We start from the raw sequence: 16483 nt of genomic DNA, 5'->3' as shown, positions 1-16483 counted from the left end.
ATGCATAGATCGGGTGATAAATGCGCTTGCAAAGGCTCTAGAAATAACAAGTAAAAAGGCGTTAAGTTCGGCTCGGGTATATATTTAAACCACCTTTCGTCATAATCCGGTGAAAAATGTATAATTTATGCCCCCATAGCAGCTTAATAGAAATATGGTACGATTTGGACTAAATTCGACAAGGATATTGAGAGGTCTAACAAGTACAAGTCACTGTTCAATTTTGTAGAACAAAATATTGGTCTTTTTGGTAGCTATATCCAAATATAGACCGATCTGAACCATATACGACACGGATGTCGAAAAGCCTAACATAAGTCACTGTGTAAAATTTCAGCGAAATCGAATTAAAAATGTGCTTTTTATGGAGCCAAGACTTTAAATCAAGAGATTGGGCAATTTGGCAGCTATATCCCAATCTGAACCGATCTGGGCCAAAATGTAGAAAGTTGTTGAAGAGCCTATCGCAACTCACTGTCTCAAATTTCGACGAAATTGGACAATAAATGTGCCTTTTATTGGCCCAAAACATTATCTCGATAGATCGGTCTATATGACAGCTATATTCCCATTTAGACCGATCTGGGCCAAATTGAAGAAAGATGTCGAAGGGCCTAACACAACTCATTGTCCCAAATTTCGGCGAAATCGGACAATAAATTCGCTCTTTTATCTGCCCTTGACCTTAAATCGAGAGATCGGTCTATATGGCAGCTATATCCAAATCTGGACCGATCTGGGCCAAAATACAGAAAGTTGTTGAAGAGACTAACGCAACTCATTGCCCCAAATTTTGGCAAAATCGAGCAATAAATGCTCCTTTTATGGCCCAAAACATTAAATCGAGAGATCGGTCTATATGGCAGCTATATCCAAATCTGGACTGATCTGGGCCAAATTGAAGAATGATGTCAAAAGTCTTAACACAACTCACTGTCCCAAATTTTGGCAAAATCGAGCGATAAATGCGCCTTTTATGGGCCCAAACCATTAAATCGAGAGATCGGTCTATATGGCAGCTATATCCAAATGTGGACCGATCTGGGCCAAATTGAAGAAGGATGTCGAAGAGCCTAACACAACTCATTGTCGCAAATTTCGGCGAAATCGGACAATAAATTCACCTTTTATCAGCCCAAAACCTTAAATTGAGAGATTGGTCTATATGGCAGCTATATCCAAATCTGGACCGATCTGGGCCAAATTGCAAAAAGATGTCAAATTTTAACGCATGGAAATTACGATCTGTACTTTGTACACAAATTAACATGAACAGACGGACAGACTGACCCAGCTAAATCGAATCAGCAAATGATTTTGAACCGATCGGTACACTTATCTCTTCCTTCTGGGTGTTACAAACAAATTCACTATGTTATAATAACCTGTATCACAGTAGTGGTGTAGGGTATACAAATATACATATTAGTCAAACAAAGGTAATAGTGCTAATAGTAATATGAGAAAGCATTTATACTTATTTTTTTATATTACTGTTAGCACTATTGCTTTTGTTTGACTAAAACATTTTTTTTTTTTGAAAAGACTTGAGGTGGATTTAAACAAGACAGAAAATTATATTGTATTAACCCTTGTATAAACTTATTACCGATATTATTATAGTGTCATTGTGCCTTCCTGGAAAATATGAATATTTCTTTCGGGATTTGCTTCATCAGAAAGGTGGGCATTTCTGAAATTTCCATATAGAAGATTCCTCTTTCCCAAACTCTTCTCATATAATGAACCTTCATGCTATGGTAGAATTAAATGATTATCGATTCATAAAAAGGCAAGACAAAACGTAAGGCAGAAGAACTTTAAAACCTTTGACAAACATAAGACTTTGTAGAATTTCTCTATACAATTAAATTTCTCCTGGCATTTTGGAAAATTACGACATATGATATGTTGCGCAAGTATCATGTAACTAAATATGATTCATAATTTATGAAATTCAGCTGGGTAAATGAGTGGCCTCCACTTCCGTCATGGGGACAGCCATACATGTACACATACATATGTTAATATTCAACATTGTTGAACAATCATATGACGCCACTATGACCCGACCTTAAAGACGATTAAGTAGAGCGCAACTTTGCAGTACCACATGAATAAGTAATAATTGCATAACACACTATGCCTTAAAGATAGGCACACCTCTAGGTTCGGACCCTTTCGAGACAGTTATGGAAAATATTTCCATAAATGTGCTAATAATTCTTTTTGAGTTTGTTGATTCTACTTTGAAATTTGGAAAGTTATTTTCGATTATGGCGCTCTTGAATCAAATGATTTTTATACCTGTGAACAATTTTCTTCTATGCTACAAGATACGTACTGTTGTTTACTTGGAGAAAATCGTAAATGGCATAAAATTTCAGAGTGCAAAGTTCAGAGTTATTTCACAAGCCGCATTTCGATGTACTCATGTACACTGGCAAGCATAAATGAGTTGCTCGTCCACAGAATATCGAGGGCTTCATTTGGATAAGTACCCAAAGGTAGGCGGACGAATGAGGGATTGCGGATAGGGAACGGTCTATAGATACGAGTATGGAAATTAGCTAAGCAAAAGTATGTTGTTTAACCAACAAGCTGAGCAGTGTTTATAATGAGAATCAAAAGCGAAGGGCAAAGTCAGCTGTCACTGTTAAAAGGACTCGTTTGAAATTTGTTCCAGTTTGCCTTTTGCATGTTTATATAGAAACTAGCTATCTCGATACGCTTCGCTGTACTCAACAAGTAAAAAGGCATTAAGTTCGGCCGGGCCGAACTTTGGATACCCACCACCTCGGGTATATATGTAAATCCCCTTTTGTCACAATCCGGTGAAAATTGGATAAATTAAGAACCCAAATTCGGCACGGACATTGGTCAGTGGTCACTGTTTCAAATTATAGCGAAATCGGGTAATAAATAAAGCTTTTATGGACTTCAGACCTTTTATCGGCAGATCGGTCTATATGACAGCTATATCTAAATATAGTCCGATCTGTACCATATTTTGGTTAAGATGTTGGGAGGCTTAAAACTACTCACTGTTTCAATTTTCAGTGAAATCAGATGGAAAATAAAGCTTTTATGTTCTTCAGACCCTTTTCGGAAGATCGGTCTATATAGCAGCTATATCGGGAGGCCTAAAACTACTCACTGTTTCAAATTTCAATGAAATCGGATTAAAAATAAAGCATTTATGGTCATTATACCCTATATCGGCAGATCGGTCTATATAGCAGCTCTATCCAAATATGGTCCGATTTAGCCCGTTCAAGAACTTAACCAGCGTGCATCCAAAAGACGTATCCGTGCGTTTTTATCTAAATATCTCAATTTTTGAAGGCTATAGAGTGATTACAACAGACGGAAAGACACACGGACGTCGTTAAATCGAGAATTAGAATTTTAGAATTTTACGACGATCCGAAATGTATATACATTGAAGAGTCGGAAATTAATATTTCGATGTGTTGCAAACGGATTGACTAAATGAATATACAGACGAAAGATAGAACACAACAAACTGCTACAACAACAGCAACCAATAATTTATGTGGCCATTATAGGACAATTGTTCCTCTAGTCGAACTTAGAAGAAATATCCAAGCGCCTGGATCTTCTGTGCTCCTTTTTCATTTCTGACACCCAGTTTTGAGATGTCTTTCTCCACTTGGTCACTCCATCGGAGTTTTGGCTCTCCTCTTTTGAGTGTCTTTTATGGTCGCTTTCCAAAGACTTATTTGCTGAAGCTTCTTCATCGATTCTGACAACATGACCAAGACAACGCAACCGTTGGGGTTTGATGCTTTTAACTAAGCTATCATCTTTATACAGCTCGTGGTTCATATGACACTTAAATTCTCCATTAACACCCACTGGTTCATATATTTTACGAAGGATTTTTCTCTCAAACACTCCAAGTATCACCTCATATGCTTTCGCAAGTACTGATCCGAATTTATGTTCGTCTCTTGAATCGATAATACATCTAACACGTTGGTTGAATGCCTTTAATCTATCACCACATGATCTATTTGGTTTTTCGTGCTTTGATCGGGTGACAGGCATGTGGCCGTGTGAATCCTTCGATGTTGGAATCTGGTGCTGCTAACTACCATGTTCTTTGCCGCGGCGAATTCTATAAGCCCTAATACACTATCGGAGATTTTTCGTATAGCTAAATTTTTTTGGGTCAAATATATTTTCCTTCCCTATTCCCGCATTAAAATCTACCAGAGATTTAAATATCGTATGCGGAATAGCGGTCATATTCTCTTTCTATGCTTGGTCTGTTCGTCCTTGTCTTCCATATGGGCATGGACGTAAATAACGTTGATGTTGAAGAATTTGTCCTTTATGCGGATTATGGCTAGCCTCTTCGGTGTAAGCATGGAGACCGGATGTTTCGCTCTTTGACTTACCACAAATCCACAGCCAAATTCATGCCTCGTCTTATGACAGCTATAATATAGAGCTCTCGGTATTGTTGTGGAGCCTTTCCTAAGACATCGTACTTCCAGCATGGCTGTTCCCAATGTCTTCCCAATACTTCTTCAATACATTCTCAAGTGCGTATACTACACCCTCTCTATAAGGAGTTTGGACATTGCAGGTGCAGTTACGCAAATCAAGGGCGGTTAAACGTTTGAGGGGGTCGACAACATATGGGGATACGTTTTTAATCTTCAATTTTTTTTTAAATATTTTCTTAAAGTTTTCTTGGTGATGGGCTAGTAACCCGACGCCGCAACCCATTTTTATCGTTCTACAGGTGAACTCGTGACACCTTTTAGCTCTTGATCTTAAAAGGAGGAGGTCACCGTAGCGCTGAGGTTAGCATGTCCGCCTATGACGCTGAACACCTGGGATCGAAACCTGGTGAGAACATCAGAAAAAAAATTTTAGTAGTGGTTATCAATTTCTAATGATGGCAACATTTGTGAGGTATTATGCCTTGTAAAAACTTCTCTCCAAAGAGGTGTCGCACTGCGGCACCCCGTTAGGACTCGGCTAAAAAAAGGAGGCCCCTTATCGGACAGCACTCATTGATACGTGAGAAGTTTGTCCCTGTTCCTTAATGGAATGTTGATGGGCTAGCTTGCAATTGCATTTTAAACGGATGTTAAAGATTCTGACTATATAAGCCATACAGGTCAAACAAAAGAGTTTTTGTTTGAGGTAAATATTGAACTGATCGGCCTACACCGGATGTTTGAGTTATATCAAATTCGTTTTGTTGTCCCAGGTTACTAGACTCACTTATACGTTTTCGTCCATTGTGATACCACAGGAACAGAAAAACGAAGATGCCTTGTAGTTCTTACCGATGATCCATACAGATCGCTTTAAAAAGCCCAATAACTTGCGAAGGTTTTTATTCGCTAAATTAGACAGGTTCTCAAAAAAATTAAAGCCTAAAGTGGAACTCCTTCTGACTGCTTGTGCTAGTCTGATCTGTTGTCCCAACAATCACATTTACCCAATAGACCTACAAGCCAGTTTTTGGGTTTTCGGGGATGGGCGGCCCCCCAACACTTGGTTCCACATATTGTTATCTCAAATTCATGCTCTACTCCCAAAGTCCTTTTATTTGAGTTCCATTTGAGACAATTTTAATACCCTCCTCCATAGGATGGGGGTGTTCTAATTTCGTCATTCCGTTTGTAACACCTCGAAACGTTCGTCTAAGAAGTTATTTTCGAAGGAGTAAAGCTATGCGCTTGAAATTTTATACAATTACCTCTCATTAGTGTAGGTCGGCTGGGACTGTAAATGGGTCATATCGGTGCATGTTTTAATATAGCTGCCATATAAACCGATCTTGGATCTCGTCTTTTTGAGCCTCTAGAGGGCGCAATTCTTATCCGATATGGCTGAAATTTTGCATGAAGTGTTTTGTTATGACTTCCAATAATTGTGCTGAGTATGGTTCAAATTGGTCCATAACTTGATACAGGTGTTGTATAAATCAATCTTGGATCTTGCCTTCTTGAGCCACTAGAGGGCGCAATTCTCATCCGATTTGTCTGAAATTTTATATGAGTTTTTTTATGTCTTCCACCAACTTTGCTAAGTATGGTTATACAACCTAATATAGCTGCCATATAAACCTATCTGGGATATTGATTGCTTAAACCTCTAGAGGGCACAATTCTTATCCGATTAAAACCGATCTTGGACCTTGATTTCTTGGGCCTCTAGAGGGCGCAATTCTTATCCGATATGGTTGAAATTTTGCATGAAGAGTTTTGTTGTGACTTCCAATATCTGTGCTGAGTATGGTTTAAATTGATCTATAACTTGGTATAGCTGTTATATAAACCAATCTTGGATCTTGACTTCTTGAGTCATTAGAAGGAAGCCATATAAACCAATCTTGGATCTTGGCTTCTTGAGCCACTAGAGGGCGTAATTATCATCCGATTTGGCTAAAATTTTACGTTAGGTGTTTTAATGTCTTCCAACAACTGTGTTTAGTATGGTTTAAATTGGTATATAACCTAATATAGCTGCCATATAAACCGATCTGGGATCTTGACTTCTTAAACCTCTGGAGAGCACAATCCTTATCCGATTTGGCTGAAATTTTGTACAATGGCTTCTCCCATGACCTTCAACATACGTGTTCAATATGGTCTGAATCGATCTATAGCCTGATACAGCTTCCATATAAACCGATCTACCGATTTTGCTTCTTGAGCCCCTACAAGGGGCAATTCTTATCCGAATGGACTGAAGTATTACACAATGACTTCTGCTATGGTCTTCAACTTTCAATTCATTTATGGTCCGAATAGGATTCTAACTTGATATAGATTCAATAGCATGACAATTCTCATACATTATTCTTTGTTTGCCTAAAAAGAGATACCGTGCAAAGAACTCGATAAATGCGATCCATGGTAAAGGGTACATAAGATTCGTCCCGGACGAACTTCGCACTCTCTTACTTGCTGTTCACTGCTTAAACACCATAGCGATAATAGCCTCTAGTTAGAATCAACCCCACGACTCCTGTGCAGGTAATCTCAACTCGCTACTATTTATCTACTGGAACGCTTACCCATTGTTATATGCTAAGTAGTGACAAAATTTGCCACATTTGATTTACTTCATGTAACAACGATAAAAAAATATCGCTACTTAAGGCTGGTATTTATGAGAAAATAGCCAAAGTTGAATTCCTATTCTGGGAAGAGAGCCTAAATAGTGTCGTATGTCGTAAATGTCCACCCTTGTTTGGATTCAGCTACCTCAACACTTAATTTATTAAACATTTCTAAAAATTAAAAATGCACAACCATTGTTTTTGTTTGGTTTTTTCTTTTCTTTTTTTTTTTTTTGTTGATATCAATGAACCCATCCAGTTTTAGTCACTTGGAACAAAGTAAACGGCCAACCGTGAGACATGTTGTCAGCTGGCCAAGTCTTGTACGTCACAGCTTTAAAATACGTGGTGTGTACAAACGCAAAAAAAGAATTGTTCAGCGCATTGTTCGTAGCTGCGCCTAGAGCCTCGGGCAATTTAGTAACGCTCAACTGCGATTCCAATGTTAAGGTCAAGTTAAAAAATACTTCAGTTGGGCAAACAGACGTAGTGTTGTCTTAAACACCGGTACTTTAGATTGAATTTAAGTAAAAACTGGTTTTTAATGTGTTTTGGTTTTTTTTTGACTTGGATTTGCTTTAGCCTGGCTTTCTTCAATCATTTATTTATGATTAGTTTTTAGTGTTATCATAAGCTAGTATGCAAATTAAATTTATTTTAATGAATACAAAAATTCTGTTCTTTGTGTTGTTTTTCTTTTAGATTTCTAAACATTCTGGTGATATGCTCCCAATACAACGGATACAATTCGGAAGTCAATTGGGAAACTGTGATAAAGTATTTGTTGTTTGTGAAGAAAACAATTTGTAAGCGTTAATTTTTTTTTGAGAACTCTTAAACTCTGCAACCGGTAATTTAAAGAATTTCGTGATTCAAAATGGAGCTAGAAATGGAAACAACCAAAATGTTAAAAGCCAATGCGGTGCGCTGCATTGATATTGAATTTGAAGATCTCACCTACCAGGTTACTGTGCCAAAACAAAAAGGTGAGTTTAAATTAAAATTAAAAAAATAAGCGAAAAAAAAGCAAAATCAAATACTTGTGAGAGGTGTGAACTTGTTTTCTTACACTTTCACTCAGCGAAAAAAATTTTATTTACGATTGTTTTTTAACAAATTATTCCTGTGGTTTTTCCAAAAAAAAAAATCAACTTATTTGCATACCAAATAAAATATTGTCCTAACTTTAAAGATGTGAGCCAAAGATAACGAACTGAATTTTGGCATGACCAACTTTTAAACGTTTAAGGAGCATTTTCTTGGGTGCAAGATTTTTAACTTGAAATTAATGGGGAGGCCACCGTAGCGCAGAGGTTAGCTTGTCCTGCCGAGTCCAACAGAAAAAATTTCAGCGGTGGTTTCCCCCTCCTAATGCTGGCAACATTTGTGAGGTACTATGCCAAAAAAAAACTTCTAAACCAAAGAGGTGTCGCACTGCGGCACGCCGTTCAGACTCGGTTATGAAAAGGAGGCACCTTATCATTGATCTTAAACTTGAATCGGACTGCACTCATTGATATGTGAGAATTTAGCCCCAGTTCCTTAGTGGAATGTTTATGCGCAAAATTTGCATTTTAATGGGGTTTTATACCAAAACAAGCCGAACACTGGCTTAGGAGTATGCCCATGTGGCATGGGGAGAATTAATATCCGCACCCTCTTTTCAACCTAACCTAACCTAGGAAATTTATTGAGGGACAAGGGCAACGTTGTCCCTTATTTAAATAGGATTGTATTAAAATTTGTATATATTGAGAGAAATGAACATGTAAAAAGGCATTAAGTTCGTCCCGGTCGAATATTGAGGATTTTTTTAAAGCCGGAAATAGCAATGAGGTTTCCAATTACAGGGGCATTTCAATTTTGAATGCTATTCCGAAGCTATTAAAGAAAATTTTACCAACATGGGTTCCGGAAAACGAAATCGACGATAGCAAATATTGTAGAATTTACTTGTTTGATCAACGATGGTGGTGGCCACCGTAGCGCAGAGATTAGCATGTCCGCCTATGACGCTGAACGTCTGGCTTCAAACCCCGACGTGAACATCAGACAAATTTGCAGCGGTGGTTATCCCCTCACTAATGCTGGCTACATTTGTGAGGTACTTTGCCATGTATAAACTTCTCCCCATAGAGGTGTCGCACTGCAGTGCGCCGTTCGGACTCGGCTTTAAAAAGGAGGTCCCATCATTGAGTTTAAAATTAAATCGGACAGCACTCATTGATATGTGAGAAGTTCGGCCCTGTTCCTTAGTGGAATGTACATGGGCAAATTTGCATTTGCATGGTCAACAATGGTTTTAGGGAACGCTACCAAACGGATGCTATCTATATCGATTTAGGTAAAGCATTTGATAAAGTCAACCCCAACCTTCTGTTAAGAAAAATATACCATATTGGTGTTCGCTCTTTACTAAAGTGTATCAGATCATATCTGACGGGACGTACTCAAAGAGTTAAATTTGGTACTGCAGTTTCCAAATCAATTGTTGTCCCTTCAGGTGTTCCAAAGGGTAGTCATCTTGGACCTGTACTGTTTTGTTTGTTCATAAACAATCTCCCTCCCTTTTACTTAAAGCACTCGAATATTTTGATGTATGCAGATGATGTAAAGATCTTCAGATCGACGAGAGACTCTGATGAACAGTGTTATCTTCAGTATGATCTTGATACTCTTTACAAATGATTCAACTTGGAACTTAATATTTCCAAATGCAAACACATATCATTTTCAAGAATAAACTCTCTTAAAACTTGCTACTTTTTGGGTTCCAATCAACTTGAAGTAGTCTATAGCTTAAAAGCCCTTCAATGGTTGCAAATCAAGCACGTGGTACTCTTGACCTCATGAAACTGGAGTAAAAAAACTTAATGATTTCTCTGTGACGAAAAACTTATACACATCGCTAGTCAGAAGTAATCTCGAGTACGGTTCAGTGATATGGGATCCGTACTACTATATTCATTCTGATTTGATGGAATAGGTTCAAAAACAATTTCTATTATTTGTCTCCAACGAAATGGGTGGGACGGAAGTTTATTACCTTCATATGAGTACCGATTAAATCTTATAAAGCTTCCTACATTAAGAAGTCGTAGAACCACGCCAAATATTACCTTTTTGACTAAATTAATTCATGGTGAAATAGATTCTTGCTTTCTTTTGTGTCAAATTTTCTTTTAACGTTCCTATCAGACCTACCAGATATTTTGATCTTTTGAAAATTTCTATGTTATCAATTTAATCAACTGCAAGATATAATAGATCTATCTGAGAATTGAGAAAAATTTGAACCCCATATTGCCATTGGCCTCAAAATTGTATATCAAATTCGTTTTCTAATCTCAAATACCATTCACTTAAACCCCTTATTGAAGAATCCAGCAAATATGTCCGATTTGGGGTATGGACCCTAAAAACTATTAATATCAAGCTCCACTGTCTTGAAGACCCAAATTGTCTTGGTGATCAAATACGTTCTACATGGAGGATGTTATGGTGGTGGGACGTCCCCTAAACAGTTGGTCTCGGAAAATGGAGCTCTCATTTGAGCTCCATTTTTCCATAGTCGGGCAACATGACCGGTTTGGGAAATGGAGCGGCCACTCAGTGACTTGGCTTTGAAAATATCATCACATCAGATTCGTGTTCTACTCCAAAATACCTCTTATTTGGGCCTCATATTGCAAAGGTCAGCAAATACTTCCTATTTGGGTGGTGTTATGGGGGTGCGGTGGTCCTATAGACACTTTTCCGGAACATTGATATCAGATTCGTACTTTACTTCTAAAGACCTTTCATTTGAGCCCCATATTGCTATGGTCGTAAATTTGTCTTCTTTAGGGGATGATCTCGGCGATGGGCGGCCCCCCAAACACTTGATCCCACAACTGGATATCAGATCCGTATTCTACAATAAAATATCTTTTATTTAAGCCCCATATTGCCATGCTTAGTAAATAAGTCCTGTTTGAGGAGTATTTTGAGGAAGGGGTGGGTCCCCAGAAACTTTGTCCCAAATTTGGATATCATATTTGTATTTTACCCGCGAATACATTTAATTTGAGTCCCATATTGCCATAGTCGGTAAATATGTTCGATTTAGGGGAGTTTTGGGGGTTGGGGTGGTCCCTCAAACACTTTGTCCGACAATTAAATACCAAATACGTTTTCTAATCTTAAATACCTTTCATTTGAGTCCCATATTGTATATATATATTTGGTAGGTTTTGGGATGGGGAAAGCCCCGAGAGAGGCGCTGAATGCCATTCTCGATCTTAGACTTTTGCATCTGTATGTTGGGCGTTTAGCAACGAAGATCGCCCTACAACTGAGGAAGTCAAGTTCATGGCGCTCCTCCAACTTTGGGCATTCCTCCCTTCTGATGGAGGATAGAGATGCGGCGTGGTTATATGTCCTTCGATCCTTCGATTAAAATCGAACAATAAATGCATTTGTAATTTGCAAAATACGGAGCCAATCTTGGCCAAAATTTCAACAAACAAAAATTAAAACTTGTATATCCCCGAAATCAGTGGAGATGTTGTAGACCTCAAGCATACTTTGTAGGTATTTTTGGGCACCATCCAACAGAAAAATAATTTTTAAAATCGGACCACAAATGAAGATTTGGCAGCCCGAACCATTTTTCGAAATACCGAGGTGACCAAATTTAGGGGCTTGCCAAAAGGCGTCGGACAACATAAGGCCTTGAAATTGTGCACACGATTGGCTTGTAGAACGTTTGGTAGGTTTTGGTCAAGTTTGGTAGGATTTTTCTTAAATTTTGGTAGGAAATAATTTTCTTGCGTGGGCGCCACCTTTTGGAAGATATGCGATGACGAGGAAAAATTGGAGATGTTCAAGCACAATTAGTGTAACTGTCAGCAATTGCAAGGGAGAAGAGAGTGGATAATGGGTCCGTACCTCTTTCCGTGACTAGATTCCCTCCAGGATTTTATTTCTCTTGTCATTTTGGAGTTCTGTAGAGGTCTGAATTAGATAATTGGACCATATTATGATCGGTATGGTCGTATCATCTAATTCAGTGGTATCTATTGTTTGTAGTTCTTGTACCCTCCACCATAAGATAGGGACATACTAGTCTAGCAATCGAAAATATTGGCTTGAAACCCCATATATATATATATATATATATATATAGATATATATATGTACTTTATATTCTTGATCGACTCGATATTTTAAGGCGATCACGTCATTTCCTTCTGTGGAAATCACGATAGCGGCCTATCGAGTAAAGCTAGCCGCTAAAAATTTAGCGCGCATACTTCTTATTGATGTAGGTCGTTGGGGATTGCAAATGGGTCATGTCGGTTCAGATTTGAATATAGCTCCCATATAAAGTGATCATTCGACTTGAATTCTGGAGTCCCTAGAAGCTGCAATTATTACCCGATTGGGCTGAAATTTTGAAAGTAGTGTACCGTTAAGACTTCCAACGTTCATGCCAAATAGGGTACAAATCAGTGTATAACCCGATATAGCTCCCATAAATACCGATCCCCATATTTGACATCTTGAGTCCAAGAAGCCGCAATTGTTATCAGATTGGGCTGAAATTTTGAATGTTATAATTTTTTACGACATCCAACATCCTTGGTAAGTATTGTCCAAATCGATCTAAAACCATATAGGCCGATCCTCAGATTACCCTTCTACGGCCCATTGAAGCTTTAATTTTTCCCTGGTTTGGCAGAAAATTGGTAACTACATATAATGCCCTTTAACGAAGTTCATCGTGTGTAAACTTTTAGCAGAATCAATGTTGGTGGGTTCCCAAGATTCGGCCCCGGCCGAAGTTAGCACGCTTTACTATTTCCATATTTCTCTGTTTTGCAATGCATGAACTGCATTTGTACTCATACACCCAATAAGCAGATATTCAAAGTGCGACTCTTAAAAACCATTGCGGAAATTGTAAACCATTTCAGTGGTTATCTTATTCATTTTTAGGCTTTTCATTTAATGTGCAAAATAAAAACCAATTCCCTAACCAGTTATCAAAATCCTATCTACAATACCCCAGTCAGCTTATGACAACCGCTAAGAATTTTCTCATATCCACCCCTTCTATTGCATTCTTTTCTTATATGAATTACTTGTGGTTGCTCACAGCCACAACGTAGTCGTAGGCTATAATGCGTCATACGTCACTTACCTGTATGTCAGATTACATGTAAATGCATCGCCTAACATAAATCAGTGCCATCAAAGTCTATCTAAGCTGACGTATGGCAGATGATTAACAGCTGCTTACGATGAATTCATTCATTCATTCGCATCAGCTCGCCGCTGTATGTACAAGTAGTCGTACTTTTGTATGCATTCAACATAATCTGGAGCAAACTCACAACGCATATAAAGAGATATTGAAAGACCTTTTAACTGTTTCATTTGCATAGTTACCTAAAATCTATCTCGAATCTACAATGAAAAAAGTGTTTTTGCTTATATGTGCAGAAAATTTCCTTGTGGCTAGTGGGGAATTATAAAAATGTCATAGCTTTATTGAGTACTTTGGATATTCCCTTGTTATAGCCTCCACCATAGGATGGGAGTATACTAATTACGACATTCTGTTTGTTACTCCTCGAAATATTTGTCTAAGACCCCATTAAGTATATATATTCTTGATCGTCATGACATTTTAAGTCGATCCAGCCATTTTGTTCCAACAAAAGTGCTTAGTATGGTTGAAACCGGTCCATAACCTGATAGAGCTGCCCTATAAACTGATCTGTGGTCTTGACTTCTTGAGCCACCAGAGAGCGCATTTCTTATCGTATTTGGCTGAAATTTGGTATGACGTGTTTCGTTATGACTTCCAACAACTGTGGCAAATATGATTCAAATCGGTCCATTACCTGATATAGCTGTCATATAAACCGATCTGGGATCTTGACTTCTTCAGTTTCTAGAGGGCGCAATTTTTCCGATTTGGCTGAAATTTTGTACAACGGCTTCTCCCATGACCTCCAACATACATATCAAATATGGTCTGAATCGGACTCCAATAGCATAGCAATTTTTTCTTTTATCCTTTGTTTGCCTAAAAAGAGATACCGGGAAAAGAACTAAATAGACTAGACTAGATAGGTACATTGTCATTCGATAAAAAAGATAGTTAACATTCTTACAACTAATCAAATTATTGACCCTATCTCTTGAACCAATTAATATAACATTTAATATAAATAATGTTTCCGCTGTTAAGTGTCCAATTGAAAACTGTTTCGTTTTTTTCCTAAACTCTTTCCCTATTATATTTTGCTTAGTCATGCTTGATATAGAAAATAAAAGTGAATTCGCAATAAGAGGTGTCAATATTGTCTTCATTAAGCTGGTTTTTCATGATATTTTTTTCGGCATTGCATATCCACAATATGTACGATCATGTACACTGTTGAGAATTAATGAATTAACAAAATTGATCTCATCGATATCTCACAATGATGGCGATAACACGCTACAAGTAAATAGTGATGACTAGCAGGTTTCATTTGGAGAAGTATGAAGTATGTTTGGGGGAATACAGGATGACTTGGTGAAATTTCGATATCAGTTAAAGTTCTTCTAGTTATGTAGACTGAGAGCGTTTTGGAACGGTAAATTTATCTTTATTAATATACAATATACATTCCATTAAGGAACAGGGGCAAACTTCATTGATATGTAATGAGTGCTGTCCGATTTAAGTTTAAGGCCATTTCAAGTTTTAACATGCCATAGTCCTCAAAAATGTCGCCAGCTTTAGGAGAGAATAACTAGTGCTGAAAATATTTCTGATGGTTTAGCCGGTGTTCAAACCCAGACATTCAGCGTCATTGGTGGATATGCCAACCCCTACGTCATGGTATAGCTCTTTCTTAGTTTTTGTGCATCTTAAGCTCATAAAATACGATTCCTTATTTTGAAAATTTAATTATGGTATTCTGTATGCTCTTTTCGCACATCAATCGCGATGAATGCTTAACTTGCTTATCATACGTGTTTTTTTTATCGAGATCTAAAAAATCGACATCAATTGCACAATTTCCCTCCACATGGTAAATGTTTAGACGCAATTGATGTCTGGAATACTATAGGCTTACATATCGCGATTATATAAGGTATACTTTGAACACAATTCTATTTTAAATACATAATAATATATTAATTATTATTGCTTAATAATTCCCTTATTTCAAGTCGCAAAACCCTCTAATGACTTTTTTCCTGTACTCCCGTACTTTGTTAATTAATTAAAATCAATCTGGGCCCTTATTTTTAAGTGATCGCCACAATATTTAATATTTTCCCTGTTGGGATCAACACAACAGAATATTATTATATAGTGTTTATGTACTATATTCATGCCCCCACGACCTATCTCACATCTATTCTTTCTGAGTTCACTCAGCATCAACAATCGAATGACAAATAAGCTAAAGTGAACATCATGGACATCATATGGATGTGATTGTTTTGATACGAAATATAGAGAAACCTTTATACCAAAATCAATATAAACACTTTAATTAGTTGCCCACTTTTCCAAGCAAAAAGGTTGAGGTGTGTTAGTTACAGAAATAGCAGAGTGTTATCAGCTGGCGTTATCGCTTTTCAAATTGCAATATGTGAATAACCTACAGCATTAGCTAATCGATTTAACGTGTCAACAATTTAAGGCAAATCTCTGAAATTAGCAAACAATGCATCACCTCCAATTTTAAATAACACGAAAAGCAATATGTAATAAATTAATTTCCAGATTATAATCAAATATGAAATTCCAATGATTATTTCCTTCCATTTGAATCGTGATCATTATTTTTCTGTAATAAAGAAAATCTTTGAACAAACCCAACTTTTTTCATCGTGAGAAAAACAATGAATGTGTAGCTCATCGATATTTCTCAATGATTGGGAAAACAGGCATTTGGGGAAAACACGCTACAAGTAAATAGTGATGACTAGCAGGTTTCATTTGGGGAAGTATGTTTGGGGGACTTGGTGAAATTTCGATGCCAGTTAAAGTTCTTCGACCCTTCAGCTTATATAGAATGCGAGTATTTTGGAACGGTAAATTTATCTTTATTAAAATACAACTGCGAATTTCACATTTTTAACGAACATTTCATTAAGGAAGACGGGAAACTTCTTACATATCAATGAGTGCTGTCCGATTTAAGTTTAGGCACAATGATAAGGAACCTCCTTTTATAGCCCATTCCAAGTTTTTACATGCCATACCCTTACAAATGTTGCCAGCTTTATGAGAGAATAACTACCGCTGAAAATTTTCCTGATGGTTTCGCCGGTGTTCAAACACAGGCATTTAGCATCATTGATGAACATGCCAATCCC

The 16483-nt window shown here is 37.4% G+C and overlaps 1 protein-coding gene across 1 annotated transcript in view; it reads left to right on the top strand.

Moving 5' to 3' along the window:
* The window catches only part of LOC106090852 (ATP-binding cassette sub-family G member 1), a 106701-nt gene that overhangs the window by 53966 nt on the left and 36252 nt on the right, over positions 1–16483 (top strand). The window contains exon 3 of the mRNA XM_013257187.2: positions 7814–8097. Within this exon, the coding sequence (XP_013112641.1) occupies positions 7989–8097 (109 nt within the window). The 5' untranslated portion in view covers positions 7814–7988. The remainder of the gene's footprint in view (positions 1–7813; positions 8098–16483) is intronic.

The sequence above is a fragment of the Stomoxys calcitrans genome, chromosome 3 (genome assembly GCF_963082655.1).
Source record: "Stomoxys calcitrans chromosome 3, idStoCalc2.1, whole genome shotgun sequence".
NCBI lineage: Eukaryota > Metazoa > Arthropoda > Insecta > Diptera > Muscidae > Stomoxys > Stomoxys calcitrans.
Note: the sequence above shows the minus strand (reverse complement) of the source record. Positions and strands in the feature narration are given on the sequence as shown.